This window comes from Prinia subflava, unplaced genomic scaffold (genome assembly GCF_021018805.1).
Source record: "Prinia subflava isolate CZ2003 ecotype Zambia unplaced genomic scaffold, Cam_Psub_1.2 scaffold_53_NEW, whole genome shotgun sequence".
In the NCBI taxonomy this organism is placed as follows: Eukaryota; Metazoa; Chordata; class Aves; order Passeriformes; family Cisticolidae; genus Prinia; species Prinia subflava.
The window spans coordinates 325461-352560 of NW_026961063.1; the positions used below are offsets into that span (position 1 = coordinate 325461).

General features: G+C 62.3%; 1 protein-coding gene across 2 annotated transcripts; it reads left to right on the forward strand.

Moving 5' to 3' along the window:
* Positions 1 to 3955: 3955 nt before the first annotated feature.
* GLI1 (GLI family zinc finger 1) lies at positions 3956 to 25986 on the forward strand. Of its 2 annotated transcripts, none has more exons than XM_063425110.1 (12): positions 3956 to 4322; positions 13805 to 13974; positions 14079 to 14156; positions 14337 to 14532; positions 15139 to 15289; positions 16387 to 16488; positions 16574 to 16714; positions 17257 to 17406; positions 18574 to 18738; positions 21312 to 21560; positions 22366 to 22645; positions 23233 to 25986. In XM_063425110.1, exons 2-12 carry the CDS (start codon positions 13878 to 13880, stop codon positions 25461 to 25463), a joined length of 3840 nt encoding a protein of 1279 aa, XP_063281180.1. In that variant the 5' UTR covers positions 3956 to 4322; positions 13805 to 13877; the 3' UTR covers positions 25464 to 25986. The 2 variants fall into 2 exon arrangements, with proteins under 2 accessions (XP_063281180.1, XP_063281181.1); XM_063425111.1 differs by having other exon boundaries at positions 16390 to 16488.
* Positions 25987 to 27100: the final 1114 nt, after the last annotated feature.

Sequence of the window (27100 nt, forward strand, 5' to 3'; positions counted from 1 at the left end):
CCTTTTTCTTTTTTTTTCCCTTTTTTCCTTCTTTTTCCTTTTTCCTTGCCACAACCCAGTGACCCCATCACAGACAGAGGGGCTGGTGGGTGACGGGGAGTGCCTGCAGGATTTGGGGTGGGATGCTCCAGGAGTGGAGGGCGATGCCCCCTTCCCATCCCGCCGAGATCCCACACTCTGCCCCGGGCCCCGTTGCACAATCGCCCGCTCAAAGCTCAGTTTGGGGCTCTTTTATCTGGGGACAAACCTCCCTGATTTCCCAGCTCAGCCCTGCCAGCGACCAAAGGGCAGCTTTCATCAGCCAGCACAGCGGGCAACCCCCGGGGCACCGCGGCCACCGCCGAGCTCCCAAAATATCCCAAAATATCGTGGGCAAAAGCCAACGGCCCCTGCAGGGTGCCTGAACCTCCTGGGCGCTGCCACAGCCCCAGTCCGTGTCCTGGGGGCACGTGCTGGTGTGCACACGCTGGGAGCTGGATCTCCAGGAAGCACATGGGGATGTGTTTGGTGTCTTCAGAGCCACCCTGTTCCCTTCCCAAATCAGCCCTCTGGTATGGAATGCTGCCACGAGGAGCATCCCACCGAAATGGCAAAAATGAGTTTTCTGTTGCCAGCGAGGGAAGTTTTCCTGTGTTTTCCCCGTGGCAGTGAGCGTGTTCCCCGTGTGGAGGGGGTGTCACACGGAAAGAACCACACGAGGACACGCTGGTGAGCGAAGAAGGAAAAAAGGGCCGAGTTTATTTACAAAACTCAGTTTTATACATTTCTTATGGGGCTCGTGGATTGGAGGATGGAATTCCACTTGTCAATTTATATTGGTCAAGCTAACTGTTAATCACTCTTTTCTTCCCACCTAGAAATAGGTAAACAAATGAAAGACAGTCAGAAAACACGGCCAGTGTTTATAGCAGAAAGTGTGATAAGCTGAAATTTCTGACTCCAATACGAAGAACATTACAGAAAAGTCTTCAAAACCAGGGTGACAAGGGGGCTGTCCCTTGTGCTGACTCACTGACACACTGACACGCTGCCCCCACACCCCGAGGTGCTGAGCTGGCCGTGGTGGCACCGGTAAATCCCTAATCTGGGGGATCATCCCGCCCTGCTCTGAGCTGCTTTGACTTTCCCAAAGAGGAGACCGGGATTATTCCTGAGGTGGGGGATGTGGCGGGGTCGGGGTGTGGTGGTTGAGAGCTGCTCCCAGGGGTGCCTGGTCACACCCAGGGGACGGGAGCTGGTGACAAAGGGACCTGGGGCAGGCAGGTGAGGAGGAAGGGGGTGGGCTCGGGGCAAGTCCCCGGAGCCCAGGAGCTGATCCAGGGTCACACTCATGGCAGGGGTAAAGCTGCTGAGCCGCTTAAGGTTGTTACAAAACGGGGATGGAGGGCAGTGCCTCACCTGTGCCACCCCCTCACCTGTGCCACTGCCTCACCTGTGCCACCCCCTCACCTGTGCCACCCCCTCACCTGTGCCAACCTCCTCACCTGTGCCCACCCCCTCACCTGTGCCATCCCCTCACCTGCACCACCCACTCACCTGTGCCACCCCTTCATCTGTGCCACCCACTCATCTGTGCCACCCCCTCACCTGTGCCCACCCCCTCACCTGTGCCCACTCCCTCACCTGTGCCATCCCCTCACCTGCGCCACCCACTCACCTGTGCCCACCCACTCACCTGTGCCCACCCCCTCACCTGTGCCACTGCCTCACCTGTGCCACCCCCTCACCTGTGCCCACCCACTCACCTGTGCCACCCCTTCATCTGTGCCCACCCCCTTACCTGTGCCCACCCCCTTACCTGTACCACCCACTCACCTGTGTGCCCACTCCCTCACCTGCACCACCCCCTCACCTGTGCCACCCACTCACCTGTGCCCACCCCCTCACCTGTGCCACCCCCTCACCTGTGCCCACCCCCCTCACCTGTGCCCACCCACTCACCTGTGCCACCCCTTCATCTGTGCCACCCCCCTCACCTGTGCCCACCCCCTTACCTGTACCACCCACTCACCTGTGTGCCCACTCCCTCACCTGTGCCACCCCCTCACCTGTGCCCACCCACTCACCTGTGCCCACCCCCTTACCTGTGCCACCCCCTCACCTGTGCCCACCCCCTTACCTGTGCCACCCACTCACCTGTGTGCCCACTCCCTCACCTGTGCCACCACCCCTCACCTGTGTGCACCCACTCACCTGTGCCACCCCCTCACCTGTGTGCACCCACTCACCTGTGCCACCCCCTCACCTGTACCCACCCCCTCACCTGTGCCACCCACTCATCTGTGTCCACCCTCTCACCTGAACCACCCCCTCACCTGTGCCCACACCCCTCACCTGTGCCACCCCCTCACCTGTGCCCACCCCTCGGCCCTGCCTCTGTGGTGGGACTCGAGCCCTGACGGGGTCTGGGGGCCCCCCAGGACCCCCCCTGGCTGCTTCCCCCTCCTGCCAGGGGAAGGGGTGACCCCTCAGGTGTTGTCCTGTCCCCTGGGGGCTCCCCGGGGAGCAGAGACCCCTCCTCACCCCCGCTGTGGTGAGGGGGGCAGCAGGGAAGGAGCCGATCTCAGATGAGGATGATGAGGAGGGAAACTGAGGCAGGGAATGGATTGTGCTGGGAGCTGAGGGGTTCTGGAATCGTCACCGCGCCCCTCGTGCTGCCCCTCTGCCCCGGGGGTCCCGGGGCTGTGACACCGCGATATGAAGCCACCCCCGGTGCCACCAGGGGACAGGGGACAGGATTATACCGGGGACAGCAGGGTTCCCGGCGGGGTAATCCCGGTAAGCGGCTCCGGGCTCAGCGGGAGCGCGGCCCCGGCGCCTCCGGGGCTCGCCCCGGTCACCGGGAGCGCACCGGGCGCCACCAGGGGGCGCTGCCCGTCCGTGAGCCCTCCGGTCCAGCCGCGACCCCCGCACGGGACCGGCCGGGACCCCCGGGATGTGTCCCACGAGTGGGCGTGGGGTGGAGGGTGTGACACCCCTCGGGTGTCCCGTGGGAGTGAGTGCTGCGTTCCCCGCGTGTGCAGGACAAAACGGGCGATATTTAATTCAAATAAATAATTATAATTTTCGAGTCGGGGTTGGGGTTAGGGGTTAGGAGTGGGAGTGTGACCCCGCGTGTGCGTGGGCTGTGTCCCTCCAAGTGGGGCGTGGGATGTTCCACCCACGGCGGGTGCGAGGTCTTTGGCCCCTGAGTGGGTGTGGGATCGTTGTTATCGCCCCTGCGTGCACACGGGCTGTGCCTCCTGCGTGTGCGTGTCCGTGGGCTGCGGGGTGTTCTCCCCCGCGCGTCCGTGGGCTCTGCCACCCGCGTGTGTTTGCGTGCGGGCTGTGTCCCCTGCCTGTGCGTGTAAACCACCCGTGGCCCCCGCGTGTGCGTGGGCTGGAGGCTGTGACCCCGCCGGTGGGCGGGCTGTGCTCCCCGGGTGCGTGTGCTGGGTGTCCCCGCGTGTGCGTGGGGCGGTGGCCGCGTCACCCACGTGTCCGTGTGCGTGGGCTGTGCCCACCGCGTTGTGCGTGTAACCGGGCTGTGCCCCTGGCTGCCGCCTGGGCTGGTGGCTGTGCCCCCCACGCGTGTCCGTGGGCTGTTCCCCCTGTGCGTGGCCCGGAGGATGTCACCCCCACGAGCGCGTGGGCTGTGTCCCATGGGGGGTTGTTCCCACTCTTGCACACACGCGTGCACCGTGTGCGCTCTCACATGTGCACGCGTGATCCCTCACACGAGTGGGCACCGCCGCGCGTGCACGGGGGTCCACACACACCCACCCGCTGTTTGCGCCCCGTGTCCGCGTTCACGGGCGGCCACGCGTGTCCCGTTCACCTCCGTGCGTGTGCGCTGCAACGCGCGGGGCCCCGTGCGCGGACACGCGTGGCCGCCCGGGCAGGACCCGCGGGACACCCCGGGGACACGCGTGGGGCTCCCGCGGGCGGGAGCGGGGGCGCGCGTGGGGGGTGCGCGCGGGCGCGGGGCCGTGCGTGTCCCGGATCCATCCCGGGTTTTCGGGCCGCCGCTCCCGGCCGGGGTCTCCGTCCCGAGCGCGGTCGGCGCCGCCGCCGCCGCATTTGGCGGAGCGGGACCCGCCGGGATCCGCCGCCCCCGCGGGGCTCCGGTAACTCACTCCGGGCTCCCGGGGCGGGCCGGGGGAGTGCGGGGGGCGCCGTCCCGTCCCGTCCCGTCCCGCCCCATCCCGGCCGCCGCCATCCCCCCCTGGATGTGCCGCTTCTCTCTCCCAGACCGAACCGCCGCGGCCGCCACCGGGGGAACGGGGGACACGGAGCCGCCGGAGCCGCCGCCCCGCGCGGGGCCGCTCGGAGCCCCCCCGGAGGTAGGAGCCGTCGGGCGGGTCCGGGCCGCGGGATCCCCGCTCCCGGGATGGCGCCGATCCCTGTGCGGGCCGTCCCGTGGGCTCCGCGGGGGGACCGGGGACTTCCAGCGGGGCTCCCGGCGTGGGGGGACCGGCCACGCGGGGCGGGCAGAGGGGATCGGCCCCACGCGTGCCCCGTCACGTCCCCTCGTGCTCCCGCCCACGTCCGCACGCTCCCGCCGCGCTTTGAGCGCCCGGTGGGTGGGAGATGGGCTCGGTGTGTGGGTGGGCTGGGACGGCCGCAGCGGGCCGGTGGAGCCGCTCGCAGCCCGCGGAAGGGAGGCTGCTTCGGGGCTGGGGGCTACTCAGGACTGCTGGGTGCTACTGGGTGTTACTGGGTGCTACTGGGTGCCACTGGGTGCTGCCGGCTCTGCCCGGACTGCCGATGTTGGACCGGGAGCAGCAACCAAGTGGAAGTTGCTGTCCCGGCCGCGGTGACGCAGCAGCCGCAGGACTGTCCCGGGGGGCTGTGCCAGCTGTGCCACCCACCCTGCCCGCCCCTGGCCACCCTGAGCCCCCAATCCCACCGGCCGGGATGCCCACGCTGCTCCAGCACCCGCCTCGTGGGCCTCAGCACCCGGGAGCTTTGGCAGGGCACGGGGGTGGCCCCGGGGCCGGAGCGGCCGGATGGAGCCCACCGGCAGCACCCGCTGTTCCCGGGGCCCTGGCACGGCCCCGAGGGGCTGGCACGGGGATAATGGGTGCTCCCGGCCCCCTGATGTCCTGCCAGGCCCTGCGATGGCGCTCGGTAACTGCGTGGGGGCTGCGCCTCTCCCGGGTTGGAGAGGATGGAGAGCAGGGAGCTGAGCGATGCCTCTGGAATTTGGGGGACTCTCAGCGCTGTGCTGGCAGTGTGAGGGCTGCAGCCTCTCCTGGGAAGATGGTGAAGACAGAGAGAAGGCGGCTGAGGAATGGCTGTGGCATTCCAGTGTTGTGTTTGGGGACTGGGAAACTACTGATACTCCAGCCACAGCTGGGGTCCTGCTCCCGGCCCTGGAAGCGATTTGGGGACCTGGCAGATGCTGTTGAACACCCTCATTCCACGAGTTTCCTCCCACTCTTCTTCTGCGTGTGCCAAACCTGAGCTGATGGATGCGGGTGGGCACTGGGTTTCTGGGGGAAGGGAGGAGGAAGGAGCTGGATGAAATTTCTTCTTCACAAATTCAGACCTAGAAAAGCTTCCCAGTTTTCCTGCTGCGTCCAGCTGAGGCAGAGGCGGGACAGGGTACGGTTCCTTGGGGGGGATCCTCATCTCCCCCATATTCCAAGGTCTTTTCCATGACAAAACCAAGGCCAGCTTGGGAGCCCGAGCGTCTCCAGGCCTCGGGGGCTGAGCTGGTGGGACGTGGTGGAATAAACTCGGTGCCGGAGCTGGCGGAGCTGCGAGGATCTCCCTGGAGCAGGGAAGTTTCCATCCCGGAGTGAGTCAGCACGGACACCTTGTGACGCGCCGGCCGGGCGGGACAGCCCGCGGAGAGGCGGGGCGTGGAGCGCAGGCTCCGGGTGGGACCCGTCCCTCGCTGTCCAGAACCTGGGAAGCGGCACCACGGAGGTTTATGTTGGATATTAGGGAAAATTCCTTCGCTGGAAGGGCGATCAGGCACTGGCACGGGCCGTGGTGGAGTGACCATCCCTGAAATTGTTCAGAATTCGTGTGGATGTGGTGCTTGGGGACGTGGGTTAGCGATTGCAGTGTCAGTGCTGGGTTAATGGTTGGGTTTGACCATCTTGGAAGGTTTTTCCAACCCTAAAGATTCCGTGATTCCAAGGGCAGGTGGGCTGGAAGACATGAGGGCCTTTCACCCAGGGCGCCTGGAATGTTCTTGGGGACATCCTGCCCTTCACCCAGTGCCCCTGGGATGCTGTTGGGGACATCCTGCCCATCACCCAGGGCACCTGGGATGCTCTTGGGGACATCCTGCCCTTCACCCAGTGCCCCTGGGATGCTCTTGGGGTTCCTGCCCTTCCTCCAGTGCCCCTGGGATGGTTTTGGGGACATCCTGCCCTTCACCCACTGCCCCTGGGGTGCTTTTGGGGACAGGGGACATCCTGCCCTTTGTCCAGAGCCCCTGGGATACTCTTGGGGACATCCTGCCCTTCACCCAGTGCGTCTGGGATGTTCTTGGGGACATCCTGCCCTTCACCCAGGGCACCTGGAATGTTCTTGGGGTTCCTGCCCTTCACCCAGTGCCCCTGGGATGCTGTTGGGGACATCCTGCCCTTCACCCAGTGCCCCTGGGATGGTTTTGGGGACATCCTGCCCTTCACCCAGTGCCCCTGGGATGTTCTTGGGGTTCCTGCCCTTCACCCAGTGCACCCGGAATGTTCTTGGGGACATCCCACAGCTCCAGCCACGGTGCCAGCCCGTTATCCTGAGGCAGCAGTGCCTTTCCCACCCTTCCAAGCTGCTGCACACGTGTCCTCACACCTGCACAGGTACCCTCACACCTGCACAGGTACCCTCACACCTGCACAGGTACCCTCCTGTACACGCTGTGCTCATTTCCAAGTGTGCACCCTTCAAGAAGTGTTTGGATGCCACTCCCAGGCAGGATTTTTGTTGGGTTGGATCCCAAAAAATTCCAGGTGGGATTTTTGTTGTCTCCTGTTCAGAGCCAGGGTTTGGACGGTCTGGTCCATGCTGAGGCTGAGAATTCCCAAAGAACACAGAGCTCACCCCAATCCTTGTGGCACATCCAAACCCTTGGGAAGCCGCAGGACAGCAAGGTGAACAGCTGATAAAATAAAATGGAAGAGCTGCCTCAGAGTGGGAACAAGTGGCAAAACAGAGTCGGGTTTCATCCAGAGTGAGGTTGGGGGGATTTTTCCAGATGTTAGAACCCTGCTGTCCAACTCCTGGCTGGCATTTAGGGGAGCTGGTGCCCCTGGGATGGCAGAGCACATCCTAGAGGGGATGGAGTTGCTGTTTGGGGACAGTCTCCAGTCGAGGAACAAGCCACCACCCTCACTGGTGGCAGATACTTCAGGAGAAACAAATGTATTCCAGGAGACAAAGCATGGCTGGGGATTTTGGGAACAGCCAGAGGACACTCACACCTGCACCTCTGAGCAGACAGAGGGGTCTCCTGCCCCGAGGAGCCCCTTAAATCCCCAAGGATGCTCTGTGCATGTCAAACCAAAGGCAATTCCACAGATTATCAGGATTCCTGTTGTAGATCCCATCCCTCAGCGGGTGCCAGAGTCCCTCTGGGTCCTGCACGTCCTCCTGTCCCCACCCTCGGAGGAATCCTGAAGGATGGAGTTGCTGGGGTAGGAACAGGCTCAGTGTCAGTCCCCTGACTGCCATGGGAGGATGGATTTAATTGATTACCAAGTCTGATCTTCGATCCCTGGGCATGGCAGGATGTCCAGGATGTCCCCAACCTGCCCGTTTGGGATGTTTGATGCCATGAGAGGGAGCGGTGCCTGCCAGGGCCTCGCACAGCCGTGACTCAGAGCTGGGCTTTTATGGGTCCCACATGTTCCATGTTGTTTCTTCCCCTCCAGCGCCAGGGAGGAAGAGGGAAGCATAAAAATTCCTTACACCAGCTGCTCCCATGTGTGTGCCCCCCTCACCTCCACCCCAAAACCTTGTCCCCACCCAGCCTCCAGCCTGGTGAAGGTGCAGTGAAGTGGCTTTAGGGGAAGTGGCTTTAGGGGAGTGATTTGGGGGGGTAGCGCGTGCTGGGGGCCAAAGCAAACAATGTGTGCCGAGGGTCTCCCGCCTGCCTGGGGACCACCTATGGAGCCCCCCCAGCCCTGCCTGGCCTGCCACAGCTTCCTGAGCAGCTCTGCTGTGCTGGAGGGCTGGGGATCCCTTCTTTCCAGGCAGTCTGCAGCCCCTTCTGTGGGTTATCCCTGCCCTGCATACGCAGGACACGGATGCCTGCCTCTCCTTCCCAGCAGCACACGTGTGTCAGCGTGTGTTAACATGTCCAGAGACGTGTCAGTGCACGGCCTTGGGTGGGTGTGAGTGCACGTGGGAGAGGGGGGTAGATGGGTTTGCCCCCCAGAGTTGTGGCGCTGGGGTGCTGGGGGACACCCGGAGGGGTGGGTGGGCTGGGGAGGGATTTCTGATCCTCCCTGGGAGTGGTGGAAATGGCAGAGAAGAATTTTGGGATTGGGTGAGGAATGAGGATGTGTGACAGGGCTGGGAGAGGAAGGACAGAGCCTGGGATGTCCCAAATCTGTCTCAGCAGTGATGTGTCCGTACCTTTCCCTCCACACCAGCATAAACATCCCGTGTCCCCAGCTTTAAACTGGTTCTTCCTTTCCTCAGCTTTTCCAGGCCAGGGACCACCTTGGAACGAGCTCAGCAGCCCCCACCAGCACGGGATCATGACCCTGAGTCGTCCCCTTTCAGACCCCCTGAACCTGAAGCGATGCGCTTTGTGCAGCCGCGCTCCTGGCCAGATTAGCTGCCCCATGCCGAGGGGCTGGGGCTGGCCCTAAAGCCCGGCCTAACGCTGGGGCTGGCCCTAAAGCCTGGCCCAACGGGGGTGGCAGGCAGGGGCTCCACGCTCCCTTCTGCTGCAGGCAGAGTCCAGAGAGATGTGGGGTCAGGGGAAGCAGCTCCCAGCTCGGCCTGAGCTCCTAGGGCAGGGAAAAGTTGTTTTTTCCACGAGGAATCTGCAGCACAAGGGAGGATCGGGGTGACCCTGCCAGACCCCCTGCCCTGGCCACCAGCTGTGTCCCCACGGTCCTGGACTGTTGTGGCACAAGGGAGCGTTGGCTCCTGGCAGATCCGTGCCAGCCAGGAGAATCACAGCCCAGATTTGGGGTCGGGATTAGGGGTGGGGGGTTTGGTGCTGTTGGGGTGCCTGTGGTGGGCTCAGGGGTTTGCCTAACCCGGCACAGAGCCTGGCTCTGCTGGTAAAAGGGTGCACAGGGGTCTCCTGGGGTGTGTCCCCACCATGTCACACCGCCACACCCTTCCCTCTGCCTGTTCTCTCTGCTCTGACCCTCCCTCGCTGCTCCCTGAGTGAGGATTTGGGGTGACCGGGCCCCCATCGGGTGTTGTAGCTCCCCCCTTGTGTAGAGACAAGCACACGGACACAAATCCCTGTGTCCCTACAATCCCAGGGGCTAAATCTGCCTCCCTCCCTCCTTCCCACCATCCCAGCTCCACCACCCCTCGATTTTGGGGTATCTGCTCCCACCACCCCTCAATTTTGGGGAGTCACTTCTACCACCACCCCTCGATTTCGGGGTGTCTTAGCTCCCACCACCCCTCGATTTTGGGGTATCTGCTCCCACCGCCCCTTGATTTTGGGGTATCTCTGCTCCCACCACCCCTCGATTTTGGGGTGTCTCTGCTCCCAGCACCCCTCGATTTTGGGGTATTTCTGCTCCCAGCACCCCTCGATTTTGGGGTGTCTCTGCTCCCACCACCCCTCGATTTTGGGGTGTCTCTGCTCCCACCACCCCTCGATTTTGGGCTGTTCCCAGCACCTCTCGATTTTGGGGTGTCACTGCTCCCACCACCCTTTCGATTTTGGGGTGTCTCTGCTCCCACCACCCCTCGATTTGGGGGTGCCTCTGCTCCCAGCACCCCTCGATTTTGGGGTGTATCTGCTCCCACCACCCCTCGATTTTAGGGTGTCTCTGCTCCCACCACCCACCGCTGTCACCACCCTAAAAACCGCTCCCACGTAACCCCAAATCCCCACGCACACACGCAGACACGCAGGAAACACGTGTGTTCAGGAAACACGTGTGTTCTCCTGACAGCAGCGCGGCTGCCCCACGCACGCAGCGCCCCCCCGGACCCCCCCGGCCCCCCACGCCGGGGGCTGCGCCGGCGGGTGATGGATTGTGCCACACACAGCTCAGCGCGGCCGGGCTGAGGGATGGCGGGGGCTAATCCAGCCCTGACATCGCATTCCTCCACAGTGGGGCTCCGGGGAGGTTAACCCTGCCGGGACTGGGGGCGCAGGGACCCCCCCCCGGCACCTTCGGGGCTGGGTGGGAGCCGCCCTGCTGCACCCATCGCTGCACCCATCGCTGCACCCACTGCTGCACCCAGTGTTGCACCCACCACTGCACCCACTGCAGGGCTCCGGGGAGGTTAACCCTGCCGGGGCTGGGGGCGCAGGGACCCCCCCGGCACCGTCGGGGCTGGGTGGGAGCCGCCCTGCTGCACCCACTGCTGCACCCACAGCTGCACCCATCGCTGCACCCACTGCTGCACCCACCGCTGGGGCAGCGGGAGCGTTCCCGGTGCCCGCGGGAGCAGGAGTGGGGGTCTGCACTGCTGTGGGGGTCTCTCCCATCCAGGGTGTGGTGGGGGTCTGCCCCATCTTGGGGTGCTGAAAGGGGGAATTGCAGCCGCCGTCTGCTCCTCTCCTGCTCTCCCAGGGCCGTCTGTCTGTCTCCCACCTTCCCACCCATGGGTGCTGGGGTCTGTCTGCCCCCACCACCCGTCGATGTCACCATCCCGCCGTCCCCACAAACTCCCTCCGTCCCCTCTCTCCCTCTCCCTGCCTTTCCCTTCCAACTCCTTCCCTCTCCCCCCGGCCCCCGTTCCCCAGTGTCCTCAGGAAACTGGAGCCAGATGACAAATTTTAGATGTGTTCGCAGGAAAGAAAAGGCGAGGAGCTTTTGGGGGGAAGGGGGCGGCCAGCCCTGACCCCCCTCCCGCTCCGCGTTTCGGCGTCTGGAGCCAGCCCCGCTCCGAGAGCTCCCGCCGCTGGCTGCGCTCCTGGTTTTCTTGGCAGAGAGGAGCAGGAATGTGTTTCAGTTTGAGTTTCTTGGCAGGAGGAGAGCGAGGGAAGATTCCCCTCATCCCGCCTGCGCCTGGCTCTCAAATTTATGCCCAAAGGCTGCGACTTGGGTGGGCCGCGGCGGTGTGCGGCCGGCGGGGGAGGCGAGCGCGGCGGTGGGCGAGACGCCGGATGGTTCCCATTGCTTCCCCTCGCTTCCCGTTGCTTCCCATTGGCTCCCAGCGCTGCCGGCCCCATCCAGCCCCTCGGCTCGGGGGGCCACCGGGGTTTGGGGAGCCCCTGAGGACCCCACGGGTTCGGGGAGAGGGTCCTGTGGTCGGGAGTGGAGGGTTTGGGGTGTTTTTGGTGTTGTGTGGCCTCTCCTTGTCGCAGGCTGGTGGGATGGGGGGTGTTGGTGCCACCTGGCACCCACCTGGTGCTCACCTTGCCAGGCTGGCTCTGCTCATCAAAGCCCTTCCCACTTGCACCCAGCGCTTGTGGGACCCCCCTGATCCTGCACCTCTGTGGAACGGGGGGCCAGAGCCCCCCAAACCTGGCACAGGGACAGAAAGGGGGACACAGCCCAGGGCAGGGAGGTGGGGTAACACCACGGGGGTGCCAAGGTGGGGCCGATGTGCCCAGCGTGTTCCCCGTGTGCAGTGACACGCTGGGCACACGTGTGGAAGCCTGGAAGTGTTCCAGGATGGTTTGGACAGGGCTTGGGCTGGTGAAAGGTGCCCCTGCCATGGGCAGGATGAGCTCTGAGCTGCTCCCAGCCTATCCTGTGATTCTTCGTGTGCCATGTGTGTGTTTATCTGTGCATGCAGGGCTCTGTGTGTGTTCCCCGTGTGCAGTGACACGCTGGGCACACGTGTGGAAGCCTGGAAATGTTCCAGGCTGGTCTGGACAGGGTTTGGAGCAACCTGGGCTGGTGGAAGGTGCCCCTGCTCGTGGGACAGGATGAATTTTCAGCTCTCTCCCAGCCCATCCTGTGATTCTCCATGTGCCATGTGTGTGTTTACCTGTGCGTGCAGGGCTCTGTGTGTGTTCCCCGTGTGCAGTGACACACTGGGCACACGTGTGGAAGCTTGGAAGTGTTCCAGGATGGTGTGGCCAGGGCTTGGGCTGGTGGAAGGTGCCCCTGCCATGGGCAGGATGAGCTCTGGGCTCTGTCCCAGCCCATCCTGTGATTCTCCGTGTGCCATGCGTGTGTTTACCTGTACGTGCAGAGCTCCGTGTGTGTTCCCCTGGCCGTACCTGGGCTCTGCGGGGTGCTGGTGTCACACAGGTGACTGCACCAGGTGGTCGCTGTGCAGGTGCGTGAACCTGTGCACGGAGCAGGGGGGCAGGGCTGGTGGTCACCAGGGCAACCGGGGGGCTCAGGTGATGCTTGTGGGGAGGGGGAGGTGGGGTTTGCCAAGCCCCCATCACCCCCCAGGGGTGAGCGGGGCCGTGCACCCTTGGGTGCGTTTGTGCACACCCCCCCAAGCAGCAGCGTGCACAGAGGGCTGGGGTCACCCCGGAACCCCACAAACTTTCGGGGAGGGTCTTACAAACCTTGTTGGCCCTCCAGGGTGAGGGCAGGTGGGAGATTTCCCCCGGGGCTGAGCCCCAAACTCTCCTGCAAGGCGCAGGGGGCAGGTGAGACCCCCCCCTTCTCTGCCCCCCTGTTTCCTCCTCGTCTCTCTTTCCCCTTTTCCCCCCCAGTCCCACCACCTTCCTAGGCAGCCCCCTCCCCTCTGCCTGCCCCGCTGCCCCCCCCTCCATTCTTCCTGCCTGACACTCTCACAAAGCCCCTAGACGAGCTTTCAAAGGGGCAACTCATGCGGAAGAATCGCTGCCCCCCTCTCCCCCCCGGCTCCAAACGCGACCCAGCGCTTTTCCCAGCGGGGTGAGGGGCTCCCGCTCCCCCAGACCCCTTGTTTGGGGTCTCAAAGGGGGAAGCCGAGGGGACAGGAGCTCTTGTTCCCAGCGCCACCCACATCTGCCTCGTCCTGTGGTGGCTTCTCCTGCCCTTCGGGGGTCTCGGGGCAGGACAGGGAGCAGGGGGTGGGCGCAGGATGGAGATGGAGTTGGGGGGCAGGACAAGGACCGTGAGTGGGGGGACAGGATGGTGACCAGGGGGTTGGGGGACAGAACGGTGGCCCTGGGTGGGGGCGGCACCAGGCTCGGGGCAGGACCCCACAGGCAGGGATGGGCGGTGGGCTGGGCTGAGCCCCGTGGCAGGGGCGCGATGCGTGGGTGGGACAGGGCAGGGTGGGGACCCGCGGGCAGGGTGGGGACCCGCGGGCAAGGCAGGGCTGGGTGGGACCTGCAGATGCTGGAGAATCCCTGGGAAGGGAGGAGAAGGGAGCCAGCTCTGGTTCTTGGCCCGGGAGTGGTTCCGGCTGTGTTCGCTTTTCCATTTCATAGAATCCCAGAATCCCGGAATGGTTTGGGTTGGAAGGAACCTTAAAGTCACGTTCTGGCCCCTCACCATAGACAGGGACACCTTCCACTATCCCAGATTGCTCCAAACCCGGTCCAACCTGGCCTTGGACACTTCCAGGGTTCCTGAGGCAGCCACAGCTTCTCTGGACCCCCTGTGCCAGGGCCTCCCCACCCTCACAGGGAGGAATTTCTCCCCAGTATCCCCAAATCTCCTCTATTTCAGTTTCAAACAGGTCCCGGCCAGGGGAGTCCCGCGTGCTGCGGCGCCCCCTGGCGTCCAAACCCAACCTCCTCCCCCCCCAATCCCCCCAGGACCCCGCGCAGCCCCCCGGGCCCCGCCGCCACCCCCATGTGCCCCTGAGACACCCCCGGGCCCCATCGCGACATGTTCGACCCCACGGCACCCCCGGCCGCCGGCTACAGCGAGCACTGCTGCCTGCACCCACCCCACGGACCAGCCCCCGCCGCCCCGGGACCACCAGGTGGGTCATGGTGGGGGCTGCAGGCTCCGGATCCACCCCCCGAGGTCAGGGGTGCTCCGGGGGTCCCTCTCTCACCCCCACCTCACCTTTCCTCCTTCCTCCAGGACTTGATTTCCCCGTGTGCCATCAGCCCGGGCACCGTGGGTACGGGCTGGCACCAGGAGTTGAACACCCTGGTGATGGTGAGTGTCGGGTTTTGGGGGGTCCGTGGGGCGGGGGGGGGTCCGTAGAGGAGTCAAACATCTCTCTGTTCTAAATCTGAAGCGAACTGGCACACACCAAACACAGGGTGAGTGTCCTAGGGGTGTCCCCAGCCCCCCAGCACCCTGCTGAGGGCAGTGCCCCCCTCTCTGCCCCCTCAGGCTCCCGGTTCTCCACGCCCCGCGGTGCGGGCAAGCTGGGCAAGAAGCGGGCACTGTCCATCTCACCTCTGTCCGACTCCAGCATCGACCTGCAGACCGTGATCCGCACCTCTCCCAACTCCCTCGTGGCCTTCATCAACTCCCGCTGCGCCTCGGCCGGCGGCTCCTACGGGCACCTCTCCATCAGCACCATCAGGTGGGCGCCCACCCTCAGCCCCCCGGGCAGGTGGGGGCCTGGCTGGCACCTGAGTGCCCGTTCCCACCTTGGGGAGCGCTGGGAGAGCCGGGAACGGGGTGGGATGGTGGGGAAGGGATGGTGGGGAAGGGATGGTGGGGAAGGGATGGTGGGGAAGGGATGGTGGGGAAGGGATGGTGGGGAAGGGATGGTTGGGAAGGGATGGTTGGGGAAGGGATGGTTGGGAAGGGATGGTGGGGAAGGGATGGTGGGGAAGGGATGGTGGGGAAGGGATGGTGGGGAAGGGATGGTGGGGAAGGGATGGTGGGGAAGGGATGGTTGGGGAAGGGATGGTGGGGAAGGGATGGTGGGGAAGGGATGGTGGGGAAGGGATGGTGGGGAAGGGATGGTGGGGAAGGGATGGTGGGGAAGGGATGGTGGGGAAGGGATGGTGGGGGAAGGGATGGTGGGGAAGGGATGGTGGGGAAGGGATGGTGGGGAAGGGATGGTGGGGGAAGGGATGGTGGGGAAGGGATGGTTGGGAAGGGATGGTTGGGATTCGGGGTTCAGCTCACCTCAATCTTGTCTCCTGACGCTGTCACCTGCTCGTCCCTCCGGTGTCCACAGCCCGTCCCTGGGGTACCAGAGCCCACCTGGGCAGCAGAAGGGCCAAGGCCACCTGTACACGGCTCCCCCAGGCTGCAGCTCCCACGAGCTGCCCACGCGCCCGGGGCTGCTGCAGCACCCACCCGCCCGGGGGGGCCTGAAACACTGCCAGGTACGGGGGGGCGTGGGAGGGAGAGGGATCTGTGAGAGAGGGATCTGTGAGAGGGATCCTGTGAGAGGGATCCTGTGAGAGAGGGATCTGTGTGAGAGGGATCTGTGTGAGAGAGGCGATCTGTGAGAGAGATCTGTGAGAGGGATCTGTGAGAGGGATCAGTGTGAGAGGGATCTGTGAAAGGGATCAGTGTGAGAGGGATCCTGTGAGAGAGGGGATCTGTAAGAGGGATCCCATGAGAGAGATCCTGTGAGAGAGGGATCAGTGTGAGAGGGATCTGTCAGAGGGATCTGTGTGAGAGAGGGGATCTGTGAGAGAGGGATCTGTGAGAGGGATCCTGTGAGAGAGGGATCTGTGAGAGAGGGATCTGTGAGAGAGGGGATCTGTGAGAGGGATCCCATGAGAGAGGGATCTGTGTGAGAGGGATCCTGTGAGAAGGCTCCCTGTGACAGGGGATCTGTTAGTGGGGATCTCTGTGGGAGGGAATCCGTGTGAGAGGGGATCCCTGTGAGTAGGGATCCATGCTAGAGGAGGTCCACGTGAGCTGGAGATCTTTTAGTGGAGATCCCTGTGAGAGGGATCCCTGTGTGAGAGAGATCTGTGTGAGAGGGATCCTGTGAGAGGGGATCCCTGTGAGAGGGATCTCTGTGAGAGGGATCCCATGAGAGAGATCCTGTGAGAGAGGGATCAGTGTGAGAGGGATCTGTGTGAGGGATCTGTGAGGGAATCTGTGTGAGAGGGATCTGTGAGAGGGATCCCTGTGAGAGGGGTCTGTGAGAGAGGGATCAGTGTGAGAGGGGATCCATATGAAAAGGATCTGTGTTAGAGGGATCCATGTCAAAGGAATCTGTGTGAGAGGGGATCCTGTGAGAGGGGATCCCTGTGAAAAAGGATCCATGCTAGAGGGGGTCCATGTGAGCTGGAGATCTGTTAGTGGGGATCCCTGTGAGAGGGATCCGTGTGAGGGGGATCCTATGAAAGAGGGATCAGTGTGAAATGGGATCCCTGTGAGTGGGATTCCGTATAAGTGGGGCCCTCTGAGCCGTGTTCCGGGGTCCATCTCCACCCTGACTCCTTCCCCTCCCCTGCCTCGGCAGCAGCTGAAGCTGGAGTGGAGCCTGAGCAGCCCCCTGGGTGCCAAATTCCCCGAGGAGCGATCTGAGGGTGACATCTCCAGCCCAGCCTCCACGGGCACCCAGGTACAGCCCAGGCCGTGGGGCTCCCCTCACATCCCCACACTCCCAGGTCACACCTGGGAGCTCTCACCTGTCCGTGCTCCCCCAGGACCCCTTGCTGGGCATGCTGGACGTTCGGGAAGAGCTGGAGAAGGAGGATGGCAAACCCGAGTGTGAGGCTGTGTATGAGACCAACTGCTACTGGGACGGCTGTGCCAAGGAGTTCGACACGCAGGAGCAGCTGGTGCACGTGAGTCCAGGGGTGCCAAGGTGTTCTCACCCCAAAAGGTGCCCTCAGGATGGGCAACGCCCCTCTGGATCAAGAACTGCTCCCAGTTCCCAGCCACCCCCCCTGGGGACTCATCATGATGCTGGAAGTTTCCTCCTGGGGAGGGAGGGATGTGAATCCCCCTGTTCTCCTCAGCTGCTGGTGCTTCCAGACTCTTCTTCCCTCTTCACTCCAGCTTTCCTTCCTCCAACTCTCCTAAATCCCCCTGACCATCCTTTGGACCTCCTTGACCCCTCTGGCTGCTCTTGGTCCTCTCAGAGTTTCCCTGGAGCATCCTCTGTGTTCTCTGCCTCCTCCAAACCCCACCTGAGCTTTCCTCCCCCAAACTCTGCTGTCCCCACCTGTCCCAGCCCCTCCCCGTCCCTTTCTCCCACCCCAGTCTGTCCCTGTCCCGTTCTGCCATCCCAGTCCCTTCACACCCCTTTATCCCATGACATCCCAGTATCCCCCTGTCCCTTGTCCCCCTCCCCAGTGCCACCAGTGACGCTCCTCTCCCTCCTCAGCACATCAATAACGAGCACATCCACGGGGAGAAGAAGGAGTTTGTGTGTCACTGGGCCGCGTGCTCGCGGGAGCAGAGGCCCTTCAAGGCTCAGTACATGCTGGTGGTGCACATGCGGCGCCACACGGGCGAGAAACCCCACAAGTGCACGGTGAGGGGCCAGAAATTCCTCAAAAGGGCCAGGAAAATGAGGGGGGGACAGGGGACAGCGTGAGAGGGGGTAAAGGTGCAGCAGGTGGAGCACGTGGGGTGGGCAGCAGGGGGGTACGGGTGTGGGGCTCATGGAATTGTGGAATGTTTGGGGTTGGAGGAACCTTAAATCTCATGCCATGTCATCCCATCCCATCCCATGGATCCCATCCCATCCCATGGATCCCATCCCATCCCATCCCATGGATCCCATCCCATCCCATGGATCCCATCCCATCCCATCCCATGGATCCCATCCCATGGATCCCACCCCATCCCATCCCATCCCATCCCATCCCATCCCATCCCATGGATCCCATCCCATCCCATCCCATCCCATCCCATCCCATCCCATCCCATCCCATCCCATCCCATCCCATCCCATCCCATCCCATGGATCCCATCCCATGGATCCCATCCCATGGATCCCATCCCATGGATCCCATCCCATCCCATCCCATCCCATCCCATCCCATCCCATCCCATCCCATCCCATCCCATCCCATCCCATCCCATCCCATTGATCCCATCCCATCCCATGGATCCCATCCCATCCCATCCCCTTTAAGGTCCCAAGGTTGGAGGGACCTTAAAGCTCATCCCATCCCATCCCACCCCCTGGCATCACCTTCCACTGTCCCAGGCTGCTCCAAGCCCCGTCCAGCCTGGCCTTGGACACTTCCAGGGATCCAGGGGCAGCCCCAGCTTCTCTGGGCACCCTGTGCCAGGGCCTCCCCACCCTCACAGGGAGGAATTTCTTCCCAACATCCCATCCAAACCCAGAGTTACATCACCCCAGCGCTGTCCCGTGCTTTGGAACACATTCCTGAATTTCAGTCAGGACGAGAGCTGGGTGTCACAGCCCATCCCAGTTTGGGATTGCTCTGAAGGGCTGGCTGGACTGGGACACAACGAGGTGGCACAACCCGGGGGTGACAAGGGCTGTGCCACGGTGTGAGGGCACACCTGAGGAGGGCAGGTGTGTTGGGAGGTGAGCTGTGTGTCCGTGGTAGACGTGCCAGGGGTGTGTGATGACGCCTCCAAGGCCTGGTGACGGTGTGGTCTTGTGGTGACGGTGACCTGGTGACGGTGGTGACCTGGTGACACGTCCCACCCTGCCCCACCGCAGTTCGAGGGCTGTAACAAGGCTTATTCCCGCCTGGAGAACCTCAAGACCCACCTGCGCTCGCACACGGGTGAGAAACCCTACGTGTGCGAGCACGAGGGCTGCAACAAAGCCTTTTCCAACGCCTCCGACCGCGCCAAGCACCAAAACCGCACCCACTCCAACGAGGTACGGCCCACCCCGGCTCCCCGTGTGCTTCCGGATCATTCCCGTCCTCTGAGGACTCCCCACATCCCTGGGATTTGCCCCTGTGTGTTCAAACTCCCTTTTTTCCCGCTTTTCATCACCAGCATTCCCTCTGGGATTGCTTTACCCCGCTCCTGGGGGGATCCCTCCTTCCTCTGCCTTCCTGAGCTCTCCCCCAGCACCCACCGTGTCCCCTCCACGGGGACTCACCGGCTTTAATGCCACCCTCAGCTCTCTCCAGAGAGTCCAAGGGGGGTTCTGGAAGCCTGGGAATTACCTGGGACACATCAAGGCTTAGCCCAGGTTCCCTACACGGAGGGAATAAACCTCAGGAGGTGGGACATGCTAATAATTACACCCTGTTTGTTCAAGACTTTTAGAATTATAAGGTCAAAGCCCAGCTCTGTAACCAAGTTTGGACACCTGGCCCCAGGTAAAACCCCATAAAATGCCAGGCTAAGCACGCCCCTGCTCTTTGGGTGCAGCCTGAGGTGATGCATTAAATCAGATCTGAGCTGTGCATCCCGATTATCGGCCACGTGCAGCCCGGCCAAAGCGGGCTGGGGTCACGGGGATCCCCCCTCGTGACAGGGGCCTTCGAGTGGGGTTTTGGGGATCCCCTTCTCAGGATAGAGGCTTTTGATTGGGGTTTTGGGGATCCCCCCTCATGATAGAGGGTTTTGCTTGGGGTTTGGGGGATCCCCCCGTGCCATAGAGGGTTTCCATTGGGGTTTTGGGGATCCCCTCCTCATGACAGGAGGTTTTGATTGGGGTTTTGGGGATCCCCCCTTGCTACAGGGGGTTTTGATTGGGGTTTTGGGGATCCCCTCCTCACAATAGGTTTCGATTGGGGTTTTGGGGATCCCTCCTTTGCCACAGGAGGCTTCGAGTGGGTTTTGGGGATCCCCTCCTCATGATAGAGGGTTTCGATTGGGGTTTTGGGGATCCCCCCCTCATGATAGAGGGTTTTGCTTGGGGTTTGGGGGATCCCCCCTTGCCATAGAGGGTTTCCATTGGGGTTTTGGGGATCCCCTCCTCATGACAGGAGGTTTTGATTGGGGTTTTGGGGATCCCCCCTTGCTACAGGGGGTTTTGATTGGGGTTTTGGGGATCCCCCCTTGCTACAGGGGGTTTTGATTGGGGTTTCGGGGATCCCTCCTTTGCCACAGGAGGCTTCGAGTGGGGTTTTGGGGATCCCCTCCTCATGATAGAGGGTTTCGATTGGGGTTTCGGGGATCCCCCCTTGCCACGGGGGCTTTTGATTGGGTTTTGGGGATCCCCTCCTCATGATAGAGGGTTTCGATTGGGGTTTCGGGGAGCCCCCCCTTGCCACGGGGGCTTTTGATTGGGTTTTTGGGGATCCCCTCCTCACAACAGGAGGTTTCAATTGGGGTTTTGGGGATCCCCCCTTGCCACAGAGGGTTTTGATTGGGGTTTTGGGGATCCCCTCTTCACGACAGGGGGTTTCAATTGCGGTTTCGGGGATTCCCCTTCACCACAGAGGGTTTCGAGTGGGGTTTTGGGGATCCCCCCCTCACCACAGGGGGCTTCGATTAGGGTTTGGGGGATCCTCTCCTCACGACAGGGGGCTTTGATTGGGGTTTTGGGCATCCCCCCCTCATCACAGGGGGTTTTGATTGGGTTCTTGGGGATCCCCTCCTCACGACGGGGTTTCAAGTGGGGTTTTGGGGCTCTTTCCCTCACCACAGGGGTTTTGATTGGGGTTTTGGGGATCCCCCCTCACCACAGAAGGTTTTGATTGGTGTTTTGGGGATCCCCTCCTCATGACAGGAGGTTTCATTTGAGGTTTTGGGAATCCCCCCTTGCCACAGGGGGTTTCCAGTGGGGTTTCAGGGATCCCCTCCTCATGATAGAGGGTTTTGATTGGGATTTCAGGGAGCCTCTCCTCACGACAGGGGGTTCTGATTGGGTTTTTGGGGATCCCCTCCTCACGACGGGGTTTCAAGTGGGGTTTTGGGGCTCTCTCCCTCACCACAGGGGTTTTGATTGGGGTTTTGGGGATCCCCCCTCGCCACAGAAGGTTTTGATTGGTGTTTTGGGGATCCCCTCCTCATGACAGGGGGTTTTGATTGGGGTTTCATGCATCCCCCCTTGCCACAGGGGCTTTCGATTGGGGTTTTGGGGATCCCCTCATCATGACAGGGGGTTTCAATTGGGCTTTAGGGGAGCCCCTCCTCACAGCAGGGAGTTTGGATTGGAGTTTTGGGGATCCCCCCTCGCCACAGGGGCCTTCGATTGGGGTTTTGGAGATCCCCTCCTCACAACAGGGAGTTTCAAGGGGGTTTGGGGATCCCCTCCTCACAATAGGTTTCAATTGGGGTTTTGGGGATCCCCTCATCATGACAGGGGCTTTCAAGGGGGTTTGGGGATCCCCTCCTCACAATAGGTTTCAATTGGGGTTTTGGGGAGCCCCTTCTCACAGCAGGAAGTTTGGATTGGGGTTTTGGGGATCCCCTCCTTGTGACTTTTGAGGAGGGGGCCGCGGTTGGAGCTGACCCCCTCCTCCCCCCGTGCCCGCCGGTTTCCCGGGGCAGAAGCCGTACGTGTGCAAGATCCCGGGCTGCACCAAGCGCTACACGGACCCCAGCTCGCTGCGCAAACACGTCAAGACCGTGCACGGCCCCGACGCCCACGTCACCAAGAAACATCGGGGGGACGTGGGGCCGGGCCGGGCACTGCCCACCCCCGGTGCCCCCCCGGACATGAAACAGGAGAAGGACGGGAACGGCCCCGGCGAGGCTCGGAAGGACGACGGGAAACTCCTGGTGCCTGAGCTGGCCTTGGTGAGGAGCTGGAGGAAGGAGGGAGGGGTTGGTGGTGGAGGGATCGGTGAGAGGACAAGAGGGAACAGCTTCAAGCTGTTCCAGGGGAGGATTAAGTTGGATATGAGGGAAAATTTCTTCAGTATCAGGAACTGGAATGGGCTGCCCAAGGCAGTGGTGGAGTGAAGTGTCCCAAAAACCCACTGGGATGTGGCACTTGGGGTTTCGGTTCTGAACACGGCAGTGTTGGGTTAATAATTGGACTTTTCCAACCTTCACGATTGTTGCAGTGCATCCTCACACCCAAGTGGATGTTCCCAAATAAGGAGAAGGGTTTCAGTTTCACCTCAAGACTTTTAAGGAAGAAAAACCAGAATCTTCCATGCCTTTCTTGGTTTGCTCAGTGCCAAGACAAAGGCACCTGTTGGTCTCTGTAGCTGTTCCTTAGAAATGCAGCAATTAAAGCCCTCCTAAAATTTTAAATACTTAAGAAGGAGCACAGAGGTGCTCAGGTGCTTTTTGAGGTGTCTTAACCAATTCTAGAGGTTTCTCTGCACCGTGCCCAGCTTTTGTTTTGTTTTTGTGTCGTTTCTTATTCTCTCATTTATTCAAATCTTTTGCTTTTCGAAGCACACCCCACCAGCCATCTGGCAAATTATTTTAAGCCGTTTCTGTGAGGTGCTGGACACCCTCAGAGTTTGTTGAACCCTCGTGGAGCTGGAAACATCCATGAGAGATGTTTCCAGCGAGATGGCTCAGCGAGAATTTCAATTCCAAGCATGTCCTGGGTGCCTGACCCCCTTTTCTTTGGCCTGGTTCTCCTCAGAAGCCACAGCCCAGCCCAGGTGGGCAATCCTCGTGCAGCAGCGACCACTCGCCCCTGGGCAGCACCACCAACAACGACAGCGGCGTGGAGATGGCAGGAAACGCCGGCGGCAGCTACGAGGACCTGTCCACGCTGGAGGACGTGGTGCCCGGGGAGCCCATGGGCACCTCGGGGCTCATGGCTCTCCACAAGCTGGAGAATCTTCGCATCGACAAGCTGAAGCAGCTGAGGAAACCGGCGCCTTCCAAGGGCCTGAATCTGCCACCCATCCCTGGAGCTGGTGAGATTGGGGTGCTTCTCCCTCCTGTCTGGCCCGTGGGGAGGGTGTGGGTGGCAGCCAGAGGTTTCCACGCCTTGCTGGTGTTAAAAGTGGACCCCAAAATCTGGGGAGACCTTACAGCCCTAAAGGGGTTCCAGGAGAGCTGGAGAGGGATTTTGGACAAGGCCTGGAGTGCCAGGACAAGGGGGATTGGCTTCACGGTGGAGAAGAGGGCAGGCTTGGGTGGGATATTGGAAGGAATTCCTCCCTGTGAGGGTGGGGAGGCCCTGGCACAGGAGCTGTGGCTGCCCCATCCCTGGAAGCATCCAAGGCCAGGCTGGAACAACCTGGTCTGGTGGAAAGCATCCCTGCCCACGGCAGGGGGTGGAACTGGGTGGTCTTTAGGATCCTTCCCAACCCAAACCATTCCATAATTCCATGATTTTTCCAACCTAAATGAGCTTCTGCCCAATCAATTCTGAGCAATCTTTGTTGCCATCCATCCTCTCCGGCTCTAACCACGGCAGAGCCACATCCCAGCTCTGGAGGTGGCTCCTGTCCCTGCTGTGACATTGAGCCCTGGGGTAACTCCTCCTTCTCCCCCTCAGGCCCGCCCAGGGACGTGCCCGGTGTCCCGGTGCCACCGCCAGCCTCGCACCGGCGCATCGCGGAGCTGTCGGCGGCAGACCTGGGCCTGGCAGCACCGGGCGAGCGCCGCAGCAGCGGCACCAGCACCGTCAGCTCCGCCTACACCGTCAGCCGCCGCTCGTCCCTGGTGTCCCCGTACCTGCCGGGGCCGTGCCAGGGCGGCGAGGCCGCAGCGATGCCCGGCGGGACGTGCCCGGTGGACGGCTACGATCCCGTCTCTCCGGATGAATCGCGGCGCTCCGGCGACACCGGCGTTTGTGGGGCGCTGCCGGGCGTGGGGAGCCTCACCCCGGCACAGCGTTACCGCCTCAAGGCCAAGTACGCCGCGGCCACCGGCGGCCCCCCACCAACGCCGCTGCCCAGCGTGGAGCAGGTGGCCGCAGGTGGCCACGCCAGCGTGCCCGGGGGCTACCCCGTGCCTGCCGGGCCTCGGTGCGTCGCCAATGGTTTGTTGAGAAGGCACAGCTCCAATGACAACGCCGGCTACCCTGGCAGCGTCCCCGCTCACCTGGTGCCCCGTCACGGCGTGCGGCGGGCGAGCGACCCTGCCCGGACGGTGGCCAAGCCTCCGGCCGTGCCCAGGGTGCAGCGGTTTAAGAGCGTGGGCAACGTGAGCGTGCCAGGCGCGGGCAGGACGGCGCTGCAGCCCCTGGGCGGCTCCGAGGCCAACCTGCAGCGCCACGGCTTCTCCCCACGGCCCCCCAGCATCACCGAGAACGTTTTCCTGGAGAGCATGGGGGGTCCTGGCCCCGAGTCCGGTCTGCTGGAGATGGATCAGTACCTGAGCTACCCTGAGGAAAGCTTCCCTTGCCAGGGCACTGGTGTGGAGCTCCAAGGTGGCATCTACGGTGCTCAGCGGACCATGGTGGGGACACATGGGGACATGGAGGAGGGGCTGCTGCAGCCCGAGTTTTCGCTGCCGCAGTGCCAGATGAACCAGCGCTTTCCCAGTTTGCATACTGGGAACGGGGCCGTGCCGGAGCCCTGGGATGGAGCCCCCCAGGGCACGCTGGGGATGAGCTCCAGGCAAAGCGTCGGCGCTGTGGCTCCCTCCATGTCCGGGCCACACTGTCCCCACCAAAGCATCGAGTACCCCCATCCCAGCGCCTGTGGGCAGCATCCCAAACTGGTGAGCTCCTGCCAGGACGGCGAATTCCCCGGGGGGCACCGGTTTAACCGACTGCAGATCAAATCCGAGCAGCGATACCCAGCGCCGACCCCAGCACTTGCTCCCTGCCCCGGTGCCAAACTGGCCAGGCCCCCAGCGTCCCCCGCTGCCTTCGGCCACGCCGTGGACGTGGGGTCGGGCGGGTACCCCCCGGCAGGGCCGGCACCGGGCGGGTACCTGGGCATGGGCAGCCCGGGCGCCCGCAGAGCCCAGACCCCCACCCTGCAGACCAAAGAGGTGATGGTCCGGAACTACGTGGAGGCGCAGCAGGCGCTGATGTGGGGCGAGCAGCCCCCCTCCAAGGGCAGCGTGGCTGGCGTGGGGCTGGGCAGCGAGCCCGGGCAGTGCCAGGCCGTGCCAGCCGCGCCATACCTCAGCCCCAGGTACTGCGGGTACCAGCCCAACAAACCGGATCATCTGCAGAGCCTGGCGGAGCCCCAGCACCTCCTGAGCCCGCCCTGCTTCAACCCCGAGATGATCCCGCACCCTCCAGGTGGCCCGAAGCCACCTGGTCACCAACCCAGCCTGAGCTACCCGGGCAGCCTGGCACAGCCAGGGCACGGCTACGAGGGGATGGACGGCGGTGCCCGGCGCCTGCCCCGCTTGCCCCCCACTCGCCTCATGCCTGAAGGGCCCGGGAACGTCCCCCTGTACTACCCAGGCCAGGGCCCCCATGGGCAGGCGGGCAAAGGTGGGCACAAGCTGCTGGGCCAGGGGGCAGCGAGCTGCGGGGGGAGCGGGCACTACGGCCCGGAGGGACTCAGGGGCACCTCCTGTTACTACCTGGACTCGGGGGAGCAGGTGGCCAACAGCCTGGACTCGCTGGACCTGGAGAACACGCACCTTGACTTCGCTGCCATTGTGGAGGACGTGGAGACCCCCACGGCGCTGCCCGGACCCCCCAGCCCGGCTGGGGGGCTCCTGCTGCCCTCGCCCGGGGGTGCCAACATGGCAGTGGGGGACATGAGCTCCATGCTGAGCACGTTGGCAGGGGAGAGCCACTTCCTCAACTCGCTGTCCTAACGGGGGGTACCTGCCCTCAGGTGGGCACCTCTGGGGGTGCCCAGCGTGGTGGGCAGAGGGGGGAATCCTCACACACAGGTTTGTGCCTGGGGGGAAGCGTGGAACGCCCCTGGAGCCCCCCTTTGTCCAATCTGTGAGCGTCACCCTCGTTCAGGAGGAGTCCCAGTCGCAGCCCCAACCCTCCAGGTGACCTCTGGCGTGGGGAACTGGTTTTACTGGGCCCTTGAGCGTGTCCCGCTCGCCCCCGCGCAGCCTTAACGCCGAAACCAAAGAGCCCCCGCCCTGTGGGCCGGCCCCATCCCAGTGCTCCCAGTGCCCCCCCCCAGCCCGAATCCCAGTCTGGCAGGACTGCAAGCCCCCCCCAGCCCTGCTCCAGGGGGGGGCCTGTACATAGTGTTCATACCTGTCTGTCTGTCTGTCTGTCCCCCAAACCCTCCAGTCTGTGAGAGCACCAGCAGTGCCACCCCCTCCTCTCATTAAACCCTTTCTCAGGGGACTGTCACTGTGTGTTTGTCACCCCTGCCGGGTGTTTGTCACCCCTGCCGGGTGTTTGTCACCCCTGCCCGGGGGCTCCCGGCTTGATCTCGTCCTGGGGAGGGGTGACCAGGACATTCCTTGGTCCTCTGTGACCAAAATCCCCTCAATCCAAAGCTGTTCCCGGGGTGTTTCCGTGACCCAGAATGAGCGATAGTGCAATCAGTGCTTAAAATAATGCTATTAATTATGCCAAAATAGGTTAAAATGATCCCATTTTCATGCGAAAAATTACCTAGGATAACGTAATTAATCATTTAAAAAAAAGCTTAAAATAATGCAATTTTATATAATTTTGTTCGTGTAATTAATGGTGCGAAAATTGCATAAAATAGTGCAATTAATGATGCCAAAATTACACAATTTTGTATCATTTGCTATAACACAATAATGCAAAAAGCACTTAAGTAACGCAATTAATGATGCAAAAATACTTAAAGTGCAATAATGTAACATTTGCTTAAAATAATGCAATTAGGTGCGCAAGATTTCTTTAAATAACTCAATTGTGCATAATTTGCTTAAATTAATTCAATCAATGATGTGAAAAAAACGCTGACAATAATGAAACAGCGCAAAATTTCGCTTAAAATAGCAAAACTAATAAGCACATTTTGCACTAACGCAATTTTGCATAATTTGGTTGAAGTAACGTAATTAATCATGAAAAAAAAAAGCTTAAAATAGCGCAGTTATAGGAATCAGGGTGTTTCCTCGCACGCCCAGAGCCTTGTCACGCTGTAATTAACCCGTAATTAACCCGTAATTAACCGGCGGCAGCGGTCGGGCCGGGCCGATGGCGCCCCCTGGCGGTGCCGGTGAGGAAGGAGCGCGGCGTTACCGGAGGTGCCCGCCCCGGTCCTGCGATGCTCCGGGAGCACCGGGCGGAGACTCCGTGGGCCTGGAGCCCTCCGGGATTACCGGGCGTGCCCGTGGGTCCTCTGGAAGTCGCGGGGTCCCGGGAGGCAGGGGGACCCCCGGGGATTCAGAGCGTTCCGGGGATTGAGGCGGTGACACCGGAGGGGACTTGGGTGCCACCGGATCTGCCAACCCCGGGGGCAGCCGGTGCCGGTTCCGGTGACGGGAGGGGAGGTGGGACCCCC